General features: G+C 40.1%; 1 protein-coding gene across 1 annotated transcript in view; it reads right to left on the reverse strand.

The window, feature by feature from the left end:
* Nucleotides 1-25336, reverse strand: part of DPY19L1 (dpy-19 like C-mannosyltransferase 1) — a 2139210-nt gene that overhangs the window by 1404369 nt on the left and 709505 nt on the right. The window contains exon 6 of the mRNA XM_044065091.1: nt 18499-18592. Coding sequence (XP_043921026.1) covers nt 18499-18592 — 94 coding nt within the window. The remainder of the gene's footprint in view (nt 1-18498; nt 18593-25336) is intronic.

Below are 25336 nucleotides of genomic sequence, written 5' to 3' on the forward strand. Positions count from 1 at the left end.
AACTGTTGCACTTGGTGTTGGAGATAGCTGCAAAGAGATTGTAGCAGAGTAGACTCCAGTGGCTGAACACTCATGCCACTATCTTTGGATCGAGGGACCACTCATACGGCGTAAGTTGTCTGCTACTATACCAGATTTCCCCAGGATGTGCATTGTTATTAGAAACCACTGATAGAACATTACATATTGCTACACCCTCATGGCCTCTCACTACATGGGATATCATCATATTCCTCCTCCCCCCTCCTGCTTATACCCACCACAGTGCAGTCTGCTGTCAGGCTGGATGGCTATTGAGAGAACCCTGAAAGGCCTAAAATGCTAAGAGAACTGCTCTCATCTCCATGACACTGATGAGAAGACTAGCCTCAGCTTGGGACCAAATACCTTGGGCGGTCTTCTCTTCAAAATGACCCTCTACTCCAGCAGGGAAGCGTCAGTAGTAACCATTACCTGGGACTGAGGGAGAACAAAAGGATAACCTTTTTTTATACTGAGGTACTTAATTATCTCAAAGGACTCTAAGGCATAGACCTGACACACTCACTCCTTAGCAGCACAAAAAAAATGAAAAGTTAAGTTCTTATTATAATGCTAGATCCAAGCTTTCTTCCACCCATATCAACATGTGGGTTATTGGCTCTAAAGCAGGCAGCTCAGAATCTTCAAGCTCCAAAGCTCCACCTCCTCTCCCATGATGCCTTCACTACCTAGGTCTCCTTGGATCAAGTTTGCCCCAATATACCACTCTTGTACCTAAAAAAATCCTCTCACAAAGAGACCAATAATCTGTGGCCAAAATGTGGACCACCAAATAATGGACCACCAATGAGCTCAGAATCAGACTTGGGCAAGGTCCACTTTCAGCCACAAACTATCATGACAATTTGAAAGGGGGACAGATGGAGGGGTGGTTGATACAGATGGAAGAAGACAACACCAACCTAGCTGTATGGTAAGTAAATAACTTTTGCATAATTTTCTTGGGTGGCAAAAGCCAGGGTACCATTTGGCTAGGCTTATATAGGCCCTAGGGCCAATAGCCTAGTACCTACCTATATGATGTTGTCTTTTCCATCCTCTTAAACCTGTGGGACAGAGACCCCAGCCACACAGTTGGGTGGTTTTAGGAGAGCATTCCACAAAATGGTGGAGCTGAATAAGGCCCTGGCAGTGGCGTAGCTAGAGTTTGGGCCACCTGGGGCTGTCTTTGAGTTTTCCCCCCCACACAAGATCATGGTCAAATGGGTTGCAGATGCACAAATATCAGCCAATCAAGATCTGGATAAAAATACTGGAGAGTTGCCATAGACCTGGGAGAATGACCTTTTACAGGTTTTGGCAACGACAAACTCAATTTTGTGTATACAAATGAAATACAATCAGTTAACTATTTGGCAAACTATACTTTACCAACTGGTTTGCCCAATTCTGAATCCAAAAAAGAAGTAAATAACTGACGTGACTTCCTGAAAAGTTTTGTCCTATGCAAATAAAAATGTAACTGTCTGTGAACATCCAACAGGTGCAACATATACTCTCCTTTGTTCAAAAAATTTGGAAAGAAAACTGGAAGGTAGATAGTATGATTAATATTGGATTCTGACACCACCTTAGGAAGGAAAGATGGATCGGTTCATAAGGATAATCTATCCTTATGAAAAATCACATAAGGAGGCTTAGAAGATAGGGCTTGAAGTATTGAGACTTGTCTAGCAGATGCAATGGTCACTAGAAAGACAGTCTTCCAGGTTAAAATTTTTAGTTCATACTTGGCTGATAGTTCAAAGAGAGATTGTGTCAAAGACTGTAAAACTAAATTAGAGGTACTGGGGAAAGAAGTAGAGGAGACCAGGGGGCCAATAGTGGAGAAGAGCATCTCTCAGAGATTCCCCATCGGGGGGGGGGGGGGTCAGGGCAAAGAACCTGCTGCACTTGTTGATAGGACATGCAAAGAAATTGCAGCAAGGTTGGCCCCATCAATGGAATATCTTTTCCGCCATTTTCATGTTGAGTGACCACTCATAAGGGATTATAAAGGACTTGCTTAATTTGTTTATTATCATGTTGGATTTCCCCAGAATGTGCGTTACTATCAGAAATCGATTGAATGTGATTGCCCACTGCCACACTCTCAAAGCTTCTCGACACAGGGACAAGATTTGGTTCCTCCTTGTTGTTGCTGTACCAGACCACTAACATATTTTCCATTTGAATCACAATGGTCCTGGAGGGAAGAGTGTCTTAGAAGGCCTGCAATGCTAGGAGGACTGCTTTCATTTCTAGGTCACTGATATGAATATTGGCCTCTTTGAGGGACCATGTGCCTTAGACTGTCTTTCCCAAGCAATGCTCCCCCACCTGATCTGGGAATCGTCTATGGTAACTATGGCCTTGGGCTGGGGGAGAGTGAAGCAGTGACTTTGCATTATCTGATCGGAGTACCTCCACCAAAGGAGGTAATTCTTGCATGCCTGAGTTATCTTGATTTGGGTGGATAAGGGCTGGTGAAGAACACAACACTAAGTCGCTACGGTCTACTTAAGAATTGTCATGTGATATTTTGCTAATGGAACCAAAACTCTTCAGCACACAATGCCCCAGTGCTTGAAAGATCAATTGAGCTGAGAGAGAGGAATTCTGAATGATCTTTTTGACCTAGAAACGTATGGTTTGTACCTTTGGTAAAGGAATGGAGGCTGTCAAGGATACTGTGTCAAACAAAGCTCAGATAAACTCTAGTATCTGAGTTGGTTCTAGTTCAGATTTATTATGACTTAGTAATTCCCCCCCGAGGGCATAACTGGAGTACATAATCTTATGCTTTGCTCAGATGATGCCTGGTCGGAAAAGGTTATAAGCCAGTCATCTAAGTAAGGAAACACCTAGAATCCCTGCAGTCTCGAGTGAGCTGCCACTGCTGCCATGCATTTGGTGAACATGCTGGGGGTTGTGGTGAGACCAAAGGGCAGAGTTCTGAACTGCTAATGACTGTCTCCAACTGGATTCATAGCATCTTCTAGACTGTCTGTTCATTTTTATATGATAGCATGCATCCTGAAGATCTACTGAGCACATCCAGTCATCCTTGTGCAGAAAGGGCAGAATAGACTGAACTGAGACCACCTGTAACTTTGTGTACTGAACTAACTTGTTCAGATTTCTGAGATCCAACATTGGGCTCCAGTCCCCTGTTTTCTTTGGCACTAAAAAGAATCTTAACTAAAAAATTACCACAAAATCTGACACTGGCAGCAGAAACCAAGACTACAAAAAACACGCCAACCAGCAAGGAAACCACAGTAATTAGCATACAGACACCTTTATTCACCACTTTCGTCTCTTGACATCATCAGAATAAAAACAATGAAAAGCTTCCTCCAATTTATAAAAACAATCAACCAATCAGATAACTGAACTAATTAATACCAAATGGTACACTCTTTCTTCATAAATTCATAAAGATGTATACAAAAACAGCATACATATAATATAAATGTTAAAACTAATTTTTACATATACGCAACCTCCTGCTTTTTAAAAAACACTTAATATTCATCATGTCACTGTGCCCAGGAGACCTATATGAACCGAATTTTAACTGTCATAAGGCCTCTTTCTGCTCCAAATAATTCTTAAAAATCACCTCCCCTAAAATCAGCACATCCTTGTTCTACAATAGGAAAAAAGGAACTTCTTATATTTTTCACACTCTAAAATATCCTTAAAAAGTGCATTTTTAGTATCTTTCTTTTTTATACTTCATAGGTGTTCTCTAATTCTTTCATAAAATACCCTAGTGGTCATACCTATATAAATAGCAGTACAACCAGAACATAAACTAATATAAATCCATCCCCCTAGTCTTGCAATTAAATCTACTGTCAAAGTACATGATGGACTATTGAGATGCACATAAGGCCCTTCCAAAATATAACGGCAAATATCGCACTCCCCACATTTAAACATCCCCTTAGATTTCTCAGTAAAGGAACTAGACAGTATTATTTTTGTACTATCTTTTTGTAATATAGTTTTTAAATAAACATTAGTTTTATAAACAAACATAGGCATAGTTCCCACAACTTTATACAAATCCTTATTTCCTTGTAAAATTTTCCAATTGTTCTGTATAATGGACCGTATGCCTAGGTTGTCAACCGTCATATCCAAACTACACACTAAATTTCTCTCATTAACATTCTTTTCAATTAAAACATCTTCCTTACTGATAAATGCATGTTTTAATATAGGGGATATAAAGTGTTTCTCTTATTAAATATTTCCATTTCTATTTCTTTTAAATAACCTTCATCATACCCCCTATTTGAAAATAACTTAATTATGAAAGTAAACTCTTCTCTTAATTGCAAATTGTTACTAGTCATCCTACTGGCCCTTACATATTGTCCTCTAGGAAGAGTTTTCTTCCTAAATGGAGGGTGATTCCTTGTTTGATGTAAATAGCCATTTGTAAACATCTTCCTATGAATGCTGCTTTCAAATTCCCTCAATTCATCATTCCAATTTAATGTAATGCCCAAGAAATTAACATGAACCTCACATTTCCCCAGCACAAATCTAAAAATCTCTGACTTATGATTCAACACTCTTATAAATAATTAACAGGAGTTCCTTCAATAATGAAGAATAAGCAGTCCACAAATCACTTATAATATATTTTATAAGTACTTTTAACAGATTCTAAAACATGAATTTCCCAGCAGCCTAAAACTATATTAGCAAATGAAGGGGCAGCTGGAGACCCCATAGCTACCCCCTTCATTTGTTTATAAATATTTGTATTAAATATAAAATAATTATCCAATAAAATCTTTATTAAAATGCAATACAAATTAATGTTATGGCTGAGAAAATTATTAAACCTGTTCAAAAATTCTCTTACATACTCAACACCCAAATCATGGGGTATGGAGGTGAACAAGGAGCAAACGTCAACCGTGCAAGTAACATTTTTCTTAGGTTCAGAATCATGACTGGAGATAAATTCTCTAAACTTATCTAAGAAATCCCAAGAATCATTTATATATGAATCTAAACGTTGTACTACAGGATTCAAAACAGCATCAACAATCAAGGAAATACCTTCAGTAATATCAACTGGAGCTGATACGATAGGTCTGAAAGGGGGATTTTCGAGATCCTTATGTAATTTAGGAATCCCAAATAAAACGCCTACTTTGGGATTCTCAATATTACAAAAATTATACATTTCAAAATCAAAGTTGCCTTCCACAAGATTTTCATATAAAAAAGAATGAATAACCTTATAACATTTCTTAATATCTATCATTTCAACCTTGATATATTCTTGTTCATTATTCAACATGTTCTCAATACAATTAACATATCTCTCTTGATCCATTAACACAAGGCCTCCTCCCTTATCAGCCTTCATAACTCTCAGCTCCTTATTCTCTTTTAATTCCTTCAAAGCTTGCTTCTCTTGTAAAGCTAAGTTAAAATACATTTTTATTTTTGTCCAATAGTCGTCTAATATCATTCTCACACATGGCTTCAAAAACTTTTACAGTATAATTTAACATCAGATTATAAGCAGAAGGTTTAACAAACACCGAATCTGGCAAATTTATATCTTTCAAAACAATTCAAATTCAAGTTACGTGTGTATTGTTTCACATCTAATAAAGTCCTAGAAATATCCCCTCTTCTAGCAGGAACAAAGTTCAAACCTAACTTTAAAACTTTTTCATGAGTCTGATTCAAAAGAAAACTTGACAAATTGTAAATATTGAAGTTATACCTGTCTTAATTGTCCATCAACTAGTTGGATCTCGTTCACCTCCTTGTTCTTATCGCTCTGGTCCCCTGTAATTTTTTCCCCGTTATTTTGTAAAAAAAAAAAAAAAGTTTTTGGTCTGGCTCCAGTGTTAGACATCAACAATCCTTTACCAGGTAGAAACTATAATGGAAGCTCTTCAAAATCCATGTTCTTGTGGCATTCATTAACTGTGACTTCCCCACTACTGCCTTTTGAAATCTCAGTGACAATGTGCCGATCCTTCCTCCTCGAGGATTCTTTTACTTCAGCTGCATGGGAAATCAGCCATTTCTTAAAGTTAGAGTTGATCTTCTCAAGATGATTTTTATGCATATTTCTAAATACAGGATCAAATGTACAATATGCCATATGATTTTCATAAGCAAGAATATCTCCTTGTAGCTTTTCATTTTTGCAAGCGGTTATTAAATTCTCAAACCGTTCCAACTGTTCTAAAACAAAGTCATATTCAACTTTAAACTCTGGTTTCTTTAAAAATTCAGTGTGAATGAGTTGATCAATTTTAATTATGTCCTCCTTAACTACCTTCACTGTAATTAAATTATTTTTGACTAATAATCTTAAAAAATCAACACCAGCATTATGAAAAAAACTCAGTCAAAGTTGTAAAAAATGGCTCTGATGCCTTGACCTCATTGGAACATTTAAAATAACAGAGTCCCTTAGGTACTATCTTTAATTTGATGTAGTGTTCAAAATATTTATTTTCTAAGTCCAAAGTTCTATACTTTCTCAACAATTTTCCCAACTCAACACACAATTCTTTTAATTTACCTTTATTACTGGGAATGCCAACTGTTCTCTCAAAATTTTGAAACGTATCATACCTCATATTTAATACAGAGGTAACATCTCTATATTCTTTATTTTGTAGAAAATGAACAACAGAACTATGGGACTTAATAATGGTCATATGATCTTCGGCACTAGAATATTTTTCTGACACATGATCTGGTATTTTTGTGAACCAATGTATTAAGGGACTTCTGTATATCTCTCATAGTGTCCAATAAAATTTGCAACAAACTGAAATCCATTGTTACTGGTGTAGGATGTATAGAAACATCCAATAGGGCATCTCTTGCTGCTTCGGCCTCCAGAAACGGTAGAAACCAACCACAATTAAAAAAATCACCACAAAATCTGACAGTGGCAACAGAAACAAGACTACAAAAATCACATATTCAGCCAACAAGCAAGCAAACCACAGTAACTGGCGTACACAAACCTTTATTCACTGCTTTCATCTCTTGACTTCATCAGAAAAAAAACGCCCAATAGCTTCCTCCAATTTATAAAAACAATCAACCAATCATATAATTGAACTAATTAACACCAAATGGTATACTCTTTCTTCATAAACTCATAAAATGTATACAAAAACAACATACATATAATATAAATGTTAAAACTAATTTTTACATATATGCAACTTCCTGCTTTTTAAAAAAAAAAACTTAATATTTATTATGTCACTGAGTCCAGAAGACCTATATGCACCTAATTTTAACTGCCATAAGGCCTCTTTCTCTTCCAAATAATTCTTAAAATCACCTCCCATAAAATGAGCACATCCTTGTTACAAAATAAAATATGAACTTCTTATATTTTTCACACACTAAAGTATGCTTAAAAAGTGCATTTTTAGTATCTTTCTTTTTTATACTGTATAAATGTTCTCTAATTCTTTCATAAACTGTCCTAGTGGTCATACCTATATAAAAAGCAGTACAACCAGAACATGAACTAATATAAATCACCCCCCAGTCTTGCAATTAAATCTATCTAGTACTGTCAAAGTAAATGATGGACTATTGAGAAGCACATAAAGCCCTTCTGAAATATAATGGCAAATACTGCATTCCTCACATTTAAACATCCCCTTAGATTTCTCAGTAAAGGAACTAGACAGTATTATTTTTGTACTATCTTTTTATAATATAGTTTTTATTTTAATATTATTTTTATAAACAAACTTAGGCATAGTTCCTAAAACTTTATACAAATCCCTATTTCCTTGCAAAACATTCCAATTGTTCTATATAATGGACTGTATGCCTAGGCTATTTGTTCATTTTTACATGATAGTATTCATCCTGAAGATCTACTGACCCCAACCAGTCATCCTTGTGCAGAAAGAGCACAATGGACTGAACCGGGACCATATGGTACTTTGTGCACTGAACTGACTTGTTCAGACTTCTGAGATCTAAAATTGGTCTCCAGTCCCTTGTTTTCTTTGGCACTAAAAAGAATCTTGTGTAGGTTCCAGACTCTGTCTGGTCTGGGGGACCTCTTGTATGACTCTTTTTCTAGCAGCTTTTTTTATTTCCAGTGCTGCTACTTTTCTCTGACTGGGTGGAACATTGGGAATTTTGTTTATTGTTAAGGGACGGGGTAGGATAAAGGATACTGTATAACCTCTGGAAATAATCCCCTGCACCCATACGTCTTTTGTAATCTCTAGCCAGGTTTTCTTGTGAAAGGATAAATGACCCCCTACTGCCTCCAGAGGTGGATAATTGGGCCTCCTTTCAGGAGAACTGGTAGGATATGTCAGAGAAGGTATCTCTAGATCCTTGATTTTGTGGGCTTCCTCTTCCACGTGGGTGGCATCTTCTGTTAGAGTTTCCATCTCTGCCCCTGAGGGAACTATCCCCATGTGGATCTTGAAAGGGACCCTAAGACTTTTTTAACCACATTTTTCGACCACCTCACTGATTCCTAGAAAAAGTCCTTTGAAGAGTCGAAAAATGAGCACCCACAGCAGACAGGGTTTTTCCTTCCTGCTCATACTTGGATAGTGTCTCTTTAATCTTGGGCCAGCCAAAGAAGTTTTGTCAAAGGGAGCATTGACAAAGGAGGACTTGAAGAGCTCCGCAAAATCATGTAGGTCCACTGCCTACTAATATGTGAGGTCCCCAAGCTGTGCCAGTAATCAAGGAACCTGAATCCTCACCACTGAGATTGGAGAGGGACTTGCACTTGGAATACAAATAGATACACTCAGTATTTCCAGATGCAGACCTCTCTGCATCAAACACAATTTCCCTTAAGAGCACACGCTCAGCCCAGCATCTGGATGTCTCTCTCTCCCCAGTTCCCCAATAAGGCTTCTCCCTGGCACAGTGAAACCAGTGCTTACTGTCAAGCAAGACACACACACACACACACACACACACACACACACACACACACACACGGGAAAGCCTGGCACAGATTACCCGATCTACCAACAACTTTGCCCAGACAATAAGGTAGATTCACTGCCACCAGTCAGTTACTATAAGGCACTTACAATGGTATCCAAATATGCTGAGTGAAGTTAATATTAATACAAATGGTAATGTTGAGCAAACAGTAAGGCTTTCAGAAGTGGCCAGAGTTATTACCAAATAAATATGTGCAAATACTCTCAAAGCTTAAATATCTTCTAAAAAGGACCAGCCACAATGAACAGTTGAAATATATTTAATAATAAATAATAAAAAAAACAAGAAAATACAAAATATATATTTACATTAAACCACAGAGTTCAAACCACAGGAACTATTGAAAATAACACTGATGGACAGACACATACAAATAAAGAATAACAATCTCTAAACTAACTTCACTATATTCCTGGATGAATCTAGGAGAATTATTATTCCCTAATAACTTACTTGACAGTGCAAGGCACAATGAAATACATGATTAGTCTTTCTACTCAGGTTCCTCAAAACAGAACTCAATACTTAGAGGTTACTCCTTGTAAAAAATAGCATTCAAGATGGCCTGCAGAATGACCTCATCTGGTCACATCACTCTAGGTTCTCACAGTATCCCCCACTGAAGTTGAGACAGGAATTTAGCACAAACAGCTACAATACACATCTAAATGTTTATGGCATTGCCTGGGGCTTCCCCTCTTTTTATTGAGCTAATGAACAAAGGCTTCTTCCAGGCCACCCATCTCCTGTCCAATTCAGCACTGTGGGGTGCTGTTTTAATGGTTTAACAGCTCATCTCCATTTCCATTATTTTTCTTAAAGTAAGCTAGATGGTTAACCTTTGCTGTCCCAGTATCCTCTATTAACATATATACATTCAATTCAGTTACAGTAATACAAGTACATTTCTTTTCATTCCAGTAGGGCACACTGTTAATACATTTTAACACAAGGAAACCTCACAAGTAGATTTTTAGCACAAGCAAACTGTACAATTCAGTTTGATATACAAATGGCATATAATTATTTACAAAATTCCAGATAGCTGTGCTGGCACAAGTCATACAGCCACTGCCCCACTTCTCCTGGCATGGCTGACAGTACCTCCTATCGTCACACCTCCTAATGGAAATGCCTGAACCTGACCCCCTTGAGGCACTTCAGCTGCATGTGACATGAGCCCCATGGACGAATTTGAAATAGATTGTAGGGTAGCCAACTGCAAGGCAATTGAGCTAACCAGCTCAGAAGTAATGGTCACAGAGAGGGAGTTCTTTAATAAAATCCCTCTGGAGTCTGGTGAAGTGTGCCAAATAGTTCAACAACTGAAGTGTGAATGTTGTCAAAGCATATACACACTTCCTGAATCTGTTCAACGCCCTAGACTCCTTGTCTGGTGGATGAACAGAGGAACAATTTTCTGCAAGTTCCTTTTTGTAGCTGCTGCTTTGACCATGGCATTAATTGGTACTCCTTTAGTCCAAAATTCCCTATCCTTGGGTGCTGCCAGGATCCTGTTTGGTCTCTTTGGAACTGGCTGAACAGAATCAGGTTCATACCCATCGACAGATCAAATCAATGAGCTCAGCTGTGAGTGGAGTCACCCAAGATGCAGATGGGTCAGATCCAAAGGCTTCCCAGAATACTGATTTCTCTTGGGAAGGGTTGTCAGTAGACCAGCCACCCCTTTGCTTAAGGATCTCTAGAATGTCTCCAAAGGAGACATCATCAGGTGTTGATCTTGGGGAGCCTTCTCCCTCATCAAAATCAGTATCCTCTGTGGCAGACTCTTGATGACAGTCTAGGCGCCTCATTTTGCTTTCTTTTCAAAGAGGACTTTTTCAGTGGGATGTTCAGTGAAAGTATCGGAATATATGAATATACTCTGCTGGGTATCCTGGAGACTTTAGATTGGATATCCCTGTGGAGCAGGAAGTTCAGGCTCAAGACAGAAAGACAACAGAATCTGGGAAGTAGGATCTGTGGAGGATGGATGCGACCTTTCTCTTGCAGTAGAGAAAACTCTCAATACTACCTCAAATGCAGAATGCCTCAGACAAAAAGATGCCAAGGGTTCTAAGAAGACACACTTCTGGACCATTGGCTCCTTCCAACCCAAAGGCAAAGTACTCAAGGCAGGGGTCACAGCCGAGCTGTCCCCACGCTGTGAGGGGCAGAGACAGCTCCGATATCCTCAGAGTTGATTCCAGCACCTCGGATCTGGCTTTGATGCTACAACTCCGAGTGTCATCCAATTCCGACACACTCAGAACTGGTCCAGTCAGAGACAGTATTAGCGTAGAAGACACAAACATCTTTGAATTTGATATAGATGGGTCCAGGATTCTCAGATCGAACTGATGAAGTTCTCCGGACTTGATGGGGTAGGAGCCGGGAGAACCCCCATTTGAATTTGTGTCAAGAGAAATTTCCTCATCATCTCATCCACATCTGCTGCAGTCAGAGTTCTACAGGAATAAAAAGAGGAAGCAACAGACAAAGTCCTAGAAAGGTGACATCTTTCCAGGAAAAGAGATGGGAGACAGGAAGATATCAGAACCACAGTTGAAGGTGACCAGATGTGAGATGACTTATCCTTATGCTTTTTCGGATCTGAGGGGGTGGAAGCTGATGTCAAAGTTTTTGGATCTAAAGTAGTCAGACCGCAGGATTTCATCTTTGGATCGGAAGGGATCAGAATCAACAGTTTTAATATTTTTAGAGGCTGTTGTGAGCTCGGCACAGAATAACCTGAAGGGTCCGATGGACACTTTTGGCCTCTTTTTTTTTTTTTTATATCAAACTTCTTAGGGGTTTCAACCCCAGATGCTGTATCAGAGGATGTTTAAGGTAGTAATCCTCACAAAATTAATTTCTGTGGTCAGTAAGGGTACTAGGATTAATGGCCTTACATGAATCACATGCAGAATCCAAATGGGCCGAGCCTAAACAATACATACACATATCTTATGCATCCGATAATGGTATCTTATGACCACAGGCCTTACATTTTTTTTAAAACCCGAGGGTTTCTCAGCCATATCTATAGACACTAACAATAAAAGGATAGTATAAGAAAAGTTTTTTTTTCTAGATAATTAGAAAAGGGACTATTTCAAAGGTAGAAAGGGAAAAGAAACAGAAATTGAAAACACCAACTATGGTATTCATAAAATACTCTAAAAAGTGTAGGAAAGGCAAGACAGGTTAAGATTCAATAAAGAAAAAAAGGTTAAATATATAAAATCTACTTTTACTCACAAGAAAAAAGCTATAGCTTGAGAGCTAACAGCAAAGACGTCTGTATATGAAGGCGACAAACAAGATCTGAGGTATAGTAGGGAACTAATGTATTATGGGTAAAGGAGGAGCTTGAGAGATTCGGTATTCCACAAGCTGGAAAAAGCAGCCGAATCGGATCCAAACTCAACAGTTGAGGAATGAATGAAAATGAGAACATCAGATTTAGAGTCTAAGTTATCGGCCAGTAGGTTAGATATAGCATCAGTCTCTGGGAAGGCAACATCGTTCACAATCAGCTCAGTGCATTACTGCATTGTGCTTTTGAGATTATGAGCATAACTAAAAAAATTCCTTGTGACTGTCTATGACTCAAGTAGCTATGTTTGCCTCGAACTTGGCTTTGGTGGATTTTATTAAGCTCCGAGTTGTTTGTTTATTTCTGTGACAAGGGCACTAACTTTCTGGAAATTACTCATCTTACTTTTGGTGAAAGTTCTTTTCCATTTTTCAAAAAGCTTGTTGATATTATGGTTCTACATGTGAGTTTGTTTCTGGGGTTTGCCCTGCACTTGTTCCTGTGGGGTACTACTGCATCTATGCAGCTGTTTACTTGCTTGTATAGTGTGGCAGTGTACATTTCTGCATATTTACTGGAGTTATCTGGGTTTGGTGGGGATTTGAAGCTTCTCAATTTATCACTTAGAAGTAGGCAGTTTGTCTTAAAGACATTTCTAAAGGGATATTGGGTGGAAGGGATCTCCGGCTTCAGTTTTATTTCAAAGGAGACTACTTTATGGTCAGACCTAACAAGTGATGAAGATATGCAAGGGATGGTGCAAGATGTTCCCGTATTACTAAGGACAAGATCCAGGATGTTATTCCCCCTAGTGGGTACTCTAGTTGTTCCATGGCATTTGTACTGACAAAGTCCAAGAATCGCTGTGCTTATGCACTAACAGTGGTGTAGATTTCCCAGGCTATAGTTGGACAGTTTAGATCACCTAGAAAAACGGTATTGGGTTTAATAGTGAGTAATTCTAGCTCCTGTAGGTAGGCACTGTGGCTTTCTATTGTCACAGAGGGACTTCTATAGCTAGCTGATATATGGTACTGGGCTCTTGTGCATCATGCTGCTTTACCAGCTGTGATATGAATCTCTTATGAATGTAAACTGATACAGCTCCACCTTTTTTAACTGGTATAAATGTGTGGAAGGCATTATAGCCCTGCACAGCCTGAGTGCTCTCTGCTATTTTAAATTATTTCTCAGTCATTACACAGATTTCCATGTCTTTCAGGGTGAGAAGGGCTTGTAGGGAGTGGAGTTTCTTCTTCAGGCTCCTAGCATTTAGCAGTAACACCTTCATATTTTCCTCTCCTTGTTTCATTATGTTGAAGTATTATGACACTTCAGAGTCCTCTGTCTCTAGGAAAGCTTAAGATCTTATCTGGCTTATGACGGACTGGATTCACCATGTCTGGCTCCTTCCAAGCCCACTGGGACACCAACTCAGCCAAGCTGTCCACCAGGAGTACCACCCAGGATGTAGATGGGCTTGCACTAAATGCCTCAAGAAACACCGACTCCTCCTGGGAAGGAGGATCCATGGACCAACCTCTCTTCTGCCTAAGCAATTCCAAGAGCTCTCCAAAAGTGACATCTTCCGGAGGAGATTTAGGGAGTCCTTTGGGGAATCCAAATGCCTCCTTTTACATCTGTGCTTCCTATGATCCTCTACTGGGATTATTGCTGGGGAGAATCAGAAGCTGTAAGGGAACCCTGAACCTGGGTATGCTCAAGGCTAGTTGGTGTTTGCTATCCCACAAATAAATGAAGATGATAATAAGACAGGGGTTCTGGGTGGATCTGAAAATGTATGAGTCAGCCCCTCTCTCTAATGGGAGAGGATCTATTCAAAAGTCTCAAATACCAAAGTTGAAGCAGGTTATTAAGGAGAATATCCTCTGGTCCAAGAACCTGAAAGAACCTCATCCCAAGATGCTGCCCAGCTAGGATGCAAGGCAGAAACTGGTATCAAGCTATTGAGGGCCAAGGCCCTAAGAGGCAGGGAAGGCTCTAACAGCATCAGAGTTGACCCTGAACCCTGATACTGATAATGACCTCCAAACTTCAGTACCCACCCAAATCTGCCACAGTCGTGCAGGTCAAGGAGATTGTCAGAATCAATGATAACCAGTTAATCTACTCTGGCAGGGAGACCACATGGGATACATTCAGATTCAAAAATCACCTAATATGAAATTCAGATCGGAGAAAGAGGAACAATGATTGGGGGTAGTTGGGACAGGTCTACCACCACCCAGGTAGATGGAGTGGGAAGAACCCCAAAGGTATATCTGGAACTTTAAGGAGGTCCTCATCATGCTACCCATATTGGCCTCAATCAGGACCCTTGAAGAATGTACAAACCTGAAAGTAGAAGCTACTGAGGGCAGTCTGGAGGACCTACCCCATGTCTTTCTTGAGGAAAGAGTTGAGGACCAGATCTGAGAGGAATACAGCTCCAGTGAACACACTGACTCCAACAGACAAGAACTAACTGGAGGTTGGACAGGAGCCTGATCTGACCCCAGGGTTGAGGAAGGGAGTGCCGGACAAGAGGGTCACAGGACCTTCGGAGCAGGGACTTTGAGCTGCAGAAGGGTCCAGGGACCTTTTCCTAGACTCTCTGCATCTATCTTTAGAGGGATCCATATCCTTCGCTTTTTCTCTCAGTTTATCCCTCTAAGAATTGTCAGATGACTTGTTAGCAACAGGGGACTGTGCACTGAAAGCATCAGGGTCTCCTGCTTGGGCAGAGAAAAGACCCATCAATGCAAGCTTGGATTGGTAGTGTGAAAGGGTGCAAGGTCCAAAGAAAGAAAATATTTCACATAATTTGTCTGTGTGCAGACCCCATGCAATACACACATTTTTCATGTGGATCCTGTGGCAAGATTTTGAGGACAATGGCCACGCACATCTTGAACCCAAAGCCTTGTCAGCCATCTTAAAACTACACTGAAGAAGGAAGTAAGAGCAGAAATAATGACTCAATAGGATCAAACAGGACAACAACAACAAATACAGAAAGAGCTCAGAAAGAATTTTGTTTTTCTGTAAAGTTAGAAAACTTCCGAACAAGAAAAACTCACAAGCAACACATAACCACAAAGGAGACAATTCTCTCCAACACAGGAGAGAGGGAGGAAAAACCTATATAATATCAAAACTTTAGCCACAAGACTTAAGTGTTGTGACCCTGAAAAGAATGAGAAAAATATCACTTATTTGAAACTAAATAGTTGAGCCTTGGTAACCACATCTGTCCTGCAGCTTGGCAAACAAAATCTGGGGGCTGTTAGTGCGGTGATGTATTACGAAGGTGGGAGGAGTTGCAGGCCTCATATCCATGTGGATCCAATACACCCACCTGTTGAGGTGGTGGAAAAGACAACATTGGATCACAACCTTTACCACAAAAGAAAAATTTTAAAGTTAGTTGTAACAACTTTTTACCACAAAAATAAAAAAGTAATGTTTACGTTTAAAAGTGTTCAAATGTCACATAGCAGTCATTAAAACCTCTTTCTCTTAGCTCAATTAAGTTTTACAAAAGAAGTATTTTATGACATAAAAAGTTAAGTGGAAGGTTCTTTCCCTGAAGGGAACTCATCTGTCCAGCAGTGGCACAGCATTAGCCAACTATCAATCTTCGAAAGCTGACATACGAGTGCTAGCTTCTGCTTCAGGAAAGCTCTGAAGCACTTGGCTGCCACACCTGACTTTTAGTCAGCTCAGCTCAATGTGACTAACTGGACATGTGGAAGGTGTCCTGAAACCTCTGGAAGCTGGCAAGCTGTTATATCCTTAGCAGGATATAACCCCCAAATAGCTTAGGCTACAGCAGTAGTAATCATTATGAAGAACATAAACAGTATAATGAAATTTGGCACAATACTCCCTAAAGGATGACATAACAGAGTTAAAATGGAAATACATTTTTAACTATTAAAAGGTTTCCATGTGGTTAAATGGATAAATGTTAATTAACTGCTTTGTGTAAAAATACTGACCCTGCAAAGGGGGAGCCATGACGGACCCCGAGAACTACCGCCCCATTAGCCTGACGAGCCTGGTCTGCAAGGCCATGGAACGTATCATCATGGAACTCATAAACAAAGACATTGGTAATCTCCAAACTCTAGACCCTACCCAGTTCGGGTTTGTAAAAGGCAGATCATGTCTCATAAACCTGATTGACTTCTTTGAAACAGTCACTAAAGCCATAGATGAGGGTAAGGTGGTTCACACAGCTTATCTAGATCTCGCCAAGGCTTTCAACACCATCCCCCACTCTGGAATTATAGATAAGCTCACTACACTAGGTATAAATCCCTATGTCACAAGATGGGTTGCCAACTGGCTCACAGACAGAACCCACACTGTGAAAGTAGCAGACTCCAAATCCGACTTCAGACCAGTGACAAGTGGAGTACCACAGGGTTCAGTCCTGGGTCCTCTCCTGTTTGGTATCTACTTCTCTGAAGTACAGGCTAACACAGAAGGTCTTTGGCTAACAAAGTTTGCAGATGACTGCAAACTAGGAGCCATAATCGAAACTCCTAACGATGTGGACATACTACAAAAGGGCCTCACTGAGACTGATGCCTGGTGTCAAAGCCATGGCCTGAAGCTCAGTGCCAAAAAGTGTATTGTCATCCCCTTTGGTTTAAAACTCTGTACCCATGAACTACCACATAAGTGGCAGTCTACTTACCGCCGAAAGTGTGATAAGAGACCATGGGACACAGGTGGACAGTAGTCTCTCCTTTGATAATCACATCGCCACAGTGGTCAGGAAATCCTTCTACGTGGCTCACCTCATCACAAAAGGTTTCTCATCCACAAAAAAAGAGGTCATTATTCCCCTCTAACCAGCACTCATTAGACCCATTATTGAGTACAACGCCCCTTTTGGTATGTACTTCACAAGACATCTACAACAACTGAAAAAGCCACAGAAATACCTCACAAAGAGGATTACTGGCCTCAAAAAGATGCCCTACGCAGACTGTCTCAAAAAACTCCAGCTTTACTCCATCGCATATCACCTACTCAGAGGCGATCTCTGCCTAACATACAAAGCCATGTCAAACCCAGAGCAGTTGAACATGCTCCACTTAAAGAAATCCCAATCCCTCTGAGCTACATGCTCTAGGGACCTAAACCTTGTCACCACACTAAACAGAACATGCTGGAGGGATAGATTCCTGTCCCAGAGACTTCCCATACTCTGGAACAGACTACCTCTCTATGTCAAATAGAGCTCCTCATTAGCACTCTTCAAGAAAAATCTTGATGATTGGATGGGAAATAGGAAATTCACCCCAGGGATCACTTCTGTGGCTCTGCTCGACAGGGGCACAGGAAAATAATTTTCTTGGGTGGTGAAAGCCAGAGAACCTTTTTGGCTAGGCTTATAGAGGCCCTAGGGCTAATAGCCTAGTACCTACCTATGAACCTATATGCAAAAGGCAAAAACTCAAAGCACTAGACAGCAATATATAAAACTCCCTCCTAAAGTTTTTTGAATAAAAAATGTTTCTTTATTCCTCCTTCATTTCTTAGTTTCTTTTTCCTAAGACTCACGATTTTCGCTTTTGCATGGAAAGATCTTAGTAAATTTAAGTTGTAGCACAAGACTCGTAATTATTAGTATAATACAGACCTTCTAAGCAAAGAAGGCTGTTGTGAAAGGAAGTCTTCAGGGACTATTGGTTTGCTTTGGGCACACCTGTTCATTAAATTAAGTAAGGGTGACATTACTATCCAACAATTTCACAAATATTAACAGAACTATTTTCTCAAATTATGAAACACAAAACACAGTCAACCATTTCAAATCAGTTGGATAACCTGAAGATGGAATTGTAAAACAATACTTTTCTAAAAGACATAAAAGGTTAAAGGAGGGGGTAACACAAGGCAAATGGCATTATCTTACAGAGGACCACTGACTGACTGAAGAATATTGGCTGAATAACATATACTGCTTGTAAGCAGAAGCTACTATAATGCTGCTGCAAGAATCCTTTTGAAAGAAACACATAAAATATACCACACTGAAAAAAAGGACCTATACACTTGAACAAAAACCTATCTTAGCAAAAATTCTACAGTTTAAAGGCAAACCTGTATTAATTTAACCACCTTACCTTAAGTATGTTCCAAAGATGAAGAACAGTGACATCATGCAGCCATTTAAAATAAAAATTAAACTGACATAAAAGCATGCTGGATCTCCCAAGCCTGTCAAAGAAAGTAAGAATTATTAATCAAGAATTCTTAATATTACATCAGTAAATAGTCTTATGTCTGTCCTAAAATGCTTAATTTAAGAATATTTGATAAAAATGTTTCTGCTTGTATAAATCCCTGTGTTACCACATCTTGTTTGATGCAGTGAGTTAGTTACCTTATATGTCATTTTTGAAATCTTCTGCAACCTAAAATTATCTCTGAAGTTCATATTTGTTACCATTGAATCTCACTGCACAAGTTAAAATGGTGTTATGACTATGGATTGATCATTGCTAGAAAGGGTTTCCTGAACTAGTCCATCCACCTGATTATTAAACAAGCAAGCAAAGTTAACAATGGAAAATCCATGCCAAATACAGCTTGTGAACATGCAGTCTTAAATTACAAATATAAAACAATATAAAACCTGAAGGCCTTTGATCTTTTTTCTAATTGCTATTATCATTACTCTGTAACAGTTAAATGCTTACAAGTTCAACGAGTGAAATAACACCAATAACTTACTATTCATGCCTCAAGCTAAAGTTGCACTGTACTCCTTATACTGCACTTGGTGATATTACAAGGATCTACAAAAGGCCAAACATGGAATAAATATAAGTTTAAAATTTTTTTTTACTCAGCAGGGAAAAAGAAAGTACAGCTGTAGAAGAACTTACTGTAACAGTAGAGGTCCAAATACACAAATGTTGACATATTACTTACATACAGGAAGTATCCTGCCAATGATACCATACTTCTGTCCAGTATTACCACAACTCACAATCCAATCACAATATTATGTTTCAACATACAAAGGACATTTAGGTGCAAAAATCCTTAGGGCTCTCTTTCCCAAGACTGAGAGAAAAGGGGCAAAAAAAGGAAGGAAGGAAACAAAGACATGACAGCAGGGGGGGGGGGTGGTAGTGTAGCAGATTCATTTTGGCCAAGAAAGAGGAAAATAAAAAAAAGAAAGGGTTCCTGGTGATCTGGATGAATGGTAACATGAAGATAGGCATCCTTGAGGTCCAGGGAAATGAAGGAAAGCATAAAGGATTACTGGTAGAGCTGTTTGCAGAAACAGCATCTTGAATTTTGGCACAATTAAGAAGGTATTAAAGACTGTTAAATCCAGACTGAGCCTCCGTTTCTTGGCATCAGAAAGAGTCTTAGTTAAAACCCTTTTTTTCTGCTGGTTGAGGGAGACTAGTAATTCACTGATGGAACAAATCCTGCAAAATGGGTTAAAACAGGTTTTCTTGGTTTGGGTGCACTTGTATACTAGAAATGTTTGAAGGGAGAAGCCTTCTTGATGATGTTGAGAGCACATTGATGTGAAGATATAAGTCGCCACACTGGAACAGAGTGAGAAAGCTTCCTTGAGAGAATAAAAAAGAAAAGGCTAAGATGTAAGTGGGGGAGGGCAGAGGCAGTCGCAAACTTGCTGATCTGCCAGGAAAGGGACCATTATTTTCCACTTTTGCTGACATTTCTGCTCTTTTTGAAAAACAGTCCTGCCTTGGATAGATAATTTCTCTCAGAATTTGGGACAGATAAAAAAATATGACCCTCAATCCTGCATAATTTTACCTCTTTCATGCAGATTTTTGAAGATTTCACTGGCTGCAGGATTCAAGAGATTCCCCATTTTAGAGGGGCATCCAATAATGTAGACTGACATCTTCAAGAAAAGACTGCAACCTTAGCCAAGAGTACCTCCTTAAAACAGACCCAGCTGTAGCAGCTTTAGAAAAGGATACATCTGCAGCATCATAACTGTATTAAGAGTGTCTGGCAACTTCAGTAGAAGAAATGAGCAGAGGAAAAAAAACTAAAGATTTACTGTTTGAATCAGGCATGTCTGATATTCACTTTTCATATCACCCAGAATAGACAAAGGGTATCTAATCATAAAGGTGTTTGCACAATGATCAACAGTTTGATTACAACTTTCCCAGTGAGAAAAAAGAAACTGTGAAACAAAGCTAGTAAAAGCTTAAACTCAGGTAAAATTCAGTTACTGGCTAGTAAGGATGTCAGTAAAAAAAGACGATTTGGACAAAATAAGAAAAAACTCTGCAAAGAATCTTGCAGTTTGCTCAGCAGAAAGCAGTTGAAGTTTCAACTTTGGTATAGAAGATGGCTTTCATTAATTTATGGGGGAAAATGAATCAAATGCATTCAGAAAAGATTAAAATATGTAAAACATTGAATGAATATATAAAATGAAATTAAGAGGCTAGAAAAGTAGAAGAAGCTTTTACCAGCTATTCAGATAAACTGATAACAATTGCAAAAATTGGGATGAAATGAAGAAAAGGCTGGCTGAACATGACACTCCTTAAGAAAAGGTGTTTCAAAAATAGTACAGTTAGAAGACAGGCAACAAAGAGAAAACCCAAGATTTTCCACTGTATCAAAGAGACTGAAAGGAACAGACTACATTAATTTTATGACACTACAAATAAGCAACCAGACTGGAGTTCCACAGCAGGATTTACAGAATGAGACAGCGCATCATGCTCTAAATCTGACAGTGCAGTGCATTGCTTCGTTTACTTCTTATTAAATTAGTTTGATGTTGCAGTGGTTCGTTTTTTTCCTTTTTACCTACCTGTACCCTGTTCTGCTTCACCACGTTCTGTTATTGCTTGCATTATTATGTTTTTTTGGATTACGGTCCATGGGCGTCAAGTATTTGTGAACTTTGGTGTTACACAGCCTGTACAGAAGATCGGTGAATTACTCCTCACTCGCTCTAATCTGCTACTTGGACAATTAAATATCAATGGAAGTCTGAATGAGACAGCTCAAAATGGTATGAATGATATCCTGCGGAAAATAATTAGAAGTTATGTACCTACCATAACGTTCCATGTTAGTTGTCTTCTCTCGCCTTCTTTCTTGCTGGATGGGTTCGGAGCCGATCCTCGGCACTTGCTAAGCTCGAGAGCTAATTTTACCAGCTCGAGGCAACCCTATATCCCATGATGTAAGGCAGAGATTACTCAGATCTCGTTTGGCAGCTAAAGAAATAGCAGTACTTTCTTCCAACTTAAGAGGAGGAAGAAAATAAGGATACTAAATAACATCATAACCCTCTAGAAAGGATCAACATAATCTAGTGACTCTAGGAGTTGAACAGCTAGAAAAAGGTAATAACCTCTTAATAGAAGATGTATAATCTTCCCGGTCTGACCAGGCTAGGGAATGGTGGGACGCAAGAAAAAAGGCGGAAAGACAACCAACATGGAACGTTATGGTAGGTACATAACTTCTAAATCTTAAGTTGTGTATCTCGCCTCCATTCTTGCTGGATGGGACCGCCCTAGCACCTCTATCCTGGGTGGCTCAATGGAACAGACTCTTGAGAACGGTGGAACCAAAATTTGCTCTGTCTCTGGAGACCAAATCTAATTTGTAATGTGAAACAAAGGTATGAGGAGAGGCCCATGTGGCTGCTGCACAAATAGTGTCTATTGGAAGTCTAGCTTGAAAAGCTGTAGATGTAGCTAGAGCTCTGGTAGAATGGGCTTTTGGGTTAGAAACCAACTCTTTGCCTCTGAGCTGATAAATGTAAGTGATCACAGAAGACAGCCACCTAGATAAAGTTACCTTAGAAACTAGAAGGCCTTTCCTGTTCTCTGCATAGGATAGAAATAGTTGATCAGATTTCCTAAAAATTTTTGTCTTATCCAGATAATATCTGAGCTGACGGTGAACATCGAGATAATGTAACTTTTGTTCAGCTCTATCAGAATAGTTCGAAAAAAATACTGGAAGATCAATGGATTGATTTAGGTTAGTTTGTGATGCCACCTTTGGTAAGAAAGATGGATTAGTTCTTAGGGATACCCTGTCTTTGTGGAATATTAGATAGGGAGGGTGAACACAGAGAGCATGAAGCTCAGATACCCTTCTGGCAGATGTAATGGCAACTAGAAAAAGTGTCTTCCAAGAAAGCAATTTCAAAGAACAGGCAGCTGCAGGTTCGAACGGGGGAAGAATCAAGGATGTTAAAATTAAATTTAGATCCCACTGTGGTGGGGGGTCTCTAATCGGAGGTTTCAATAAAAAGATACCTCGAAGGAATGCCTTGCAAAGTTTATGTGACATAATGTTGTGGTCCAAAAAGCCTATATGAAAATTTGAAATGGCTGCCAGTTGAACATTCACTGTGGAAGAAGAGGATCCTGAATGAAAAATGTCAGCTAGGAAGTCCAATACCAAATGAACTGGAGCAGTATAGGGGTCTATGTTCCTAGCTTTTGCCCAGAAAGAGAAACGTCGCCATTTACTAGTGTAAATCTTTCTGGTAGAAGATTTTAGGGAAGCTACTATGATATCCCGTACAGGATTAGAAATCATAGGAAGCCTGGCTAAGGATGGAAGTGGAGCAACCAAGCAGTGAGGTTGAGAGAGGGTATGGATTGGTGCAGTTGACCCGACTGGTGGGTCAGAAGATCTGGAACCGGGTCCAGATGCCATGGCTGTACCAAGAGGTAATGATGTAGGAACGGAAACCATATCTGTCGAGGCCAATAAGGGACAATGAGAATCAACTTGGCTCTCAAAGCGGTTGCTTTCTGAATTAGCTGAGGTATCAGCGGAAAAGATGGAAATGCATAAAGAAGTCCCCGGGGCCAATCTTGGGTTAGAGCATCTCTGGGGGGATGGCCTGGAAGGGGGAAGAGAGAGAAGAAGTCTGGGCATTTGCTGTTTTGAGGTGTAGCGAAAAGGTCGCAGCAAGGAAGACCCCACTTCTGGAAAATCTCTTCCGTCACTGACTGTTTGAGAGACCACTCATGAGGCATGAGAATAGCTCTGCTCAATCTGTCCGCTATGATGTTGGATTTCCCGGGGATGTGCATTGCTATCAGAAACCGGTGAGAGGAGATTGCCCATTGCCAAAGTCTGAGAGCCTCTCGACACAGTGGATAGGACTTGGTTCCGCCCTGTTTGTTTATATACCACACTACGGACATATTGTCCATTTGGACTGCAATAGTTCCCAGGGGAAGAGAGTCGTTGAGGGCTTGCAACGTTAAAAGCACTGCTCTCATCTCCAGAACATTTATGTGCAGATGGTACTCGAAAGGTTGCCAAGTGCCATGGACCATTCTGCCCTGATAATGCCCCCACCCGATCAGGAGGCGCCCAATGTAACCGTGGCAACCGGGCAAGAGGAACAAATGGTCTGCCTTGATGGATTTGAGGGGACGATATCCACCAAGTCAGATGTCTTTTGCAAGTTGGAGTTACTATTATCTCGTGACGCATGGGAAGTTGTTGAAAGGACCATTGGGTGAATAGCATCCATTGTAGAAGCCGTATGTAAAAGCGGGTGAGGGGAAGAAGTGTTATGGCAGCCGCCATAAGACCCAGTACTTTCAGAGCAAATCTGGCCTGAATTTTTTTGCTGAATAGAATCACTTGGACGTGTCTTTGAATGTCCAAGATCCTTTGGTCTGTCAACCTTGCTGAAAGTTGTACGGTGTCCAATCTTGTGCCTATAAAAGTAATATATTGACAAGGCGACAAAGCAGATTTTTTGAAATTTATAGAAATTCCTAGCCCTCTGCAAGTGTGAATGGTGTAATTTCTGGCTTGGAGAAGCTGATGCCTGGTGGTGGCAGTGAGGAGCCAGTCATCTAGATATGGAAACACCTGAATCCTTGACGCCTCAGGTGAGCCGTAACCACTGCCATGCATTTGGTGAACACTCTGGGGGCTGTAGTGAGTCCAAAGGGCAGGGCTCTGAATTGGAAGTGACTGGTCCCCAGCCGGAAGCGGAGAAATCTTCTGGAGCGTCTGTGAATTTTTATGTGGTAGTACGCATCCTGAAGATCTATCGAGCACATCCAATTGTCCTTGCCCAGAAAGGGCAGAATGGACTGAAGCGTGACCATCCGGAATCTTGATTTCTTTACAAACTTGTTGAGTTTGCTGAGATCTAATATTGGTCTCCAGAACCTTGAGTAGATTCCGGATCCTATTTGGTCCGCTGGGACTGGCTGGATGGCTCTTTTTACTAGCAGTTTTGATATTTCTAGTACTGCTAATTCCTTAGACCGGTGGAACGCCTGGAAGGGTTCCCTTTTGTTGAATTGGGGTTTGAATAAAGGGAATTTTGTAACCCTCAGATATAATTGACTGTACCCATTTGTCTTGAGAAAGGGAAAGCCAGGCTATTGGGTACAGCGATAGTTTTCCCCCGACTGCCTCCGAAGGCGGACAATCGGGCAACATCTCAGGGATGCTGGAAGGGTTTGTCAGAAAGAGGCTCTCTGCTACCCTGATTCTGCGGACCACCTCTGCCCCTAGGGCGGCTATTATTGTTACCCCTCTGCCTCTGGGGGTAAACTGACTTTCTTCAGGCCAGGCGTGACTCCTTGAGATTTGGAACCACATTTTCCTCCCTTCTGTCCTTTGGGGTAAGGTCTAGAAGGGGTGGAGAAACGGACTCCTACAGCAGAAAGAGTCTTGCCATCTTGTTCGCATCTAGTCAAAGTGTCTTTCACTTGAGGACCGAACAAGGTCGAGCCATCAAAGGGGAGTTTGTGAAAGACGCCTTGAAGGGGTCTGCAAATTACAAAGCCGCATCCAGGACTGACGCCTTAAAGCCACTCCTGTGGGTCCTACTGCTCCATCGGCTGCATAAGAAATGAGCCGCATGGAGGAGTTAGCAATGGAGTTAAGGATTCCTAGCTGTGAGCTAATCTTATCCTGAGACCCAGCAGCTGACGGATC

This window comes from Protopterus annectens, chromosome 3.part0, assembly GCF_019279795.1.
Source record: "Protopterus annectens isolate FY-2018-M chromosome 3.part0, PAN1.0, whole genome shotgun sequence".
NCBI lineage: Eukaryota > Metazoa > Chordata > Ceratodontiformes > Protopteridae > Protopterus > Protopterus annectens.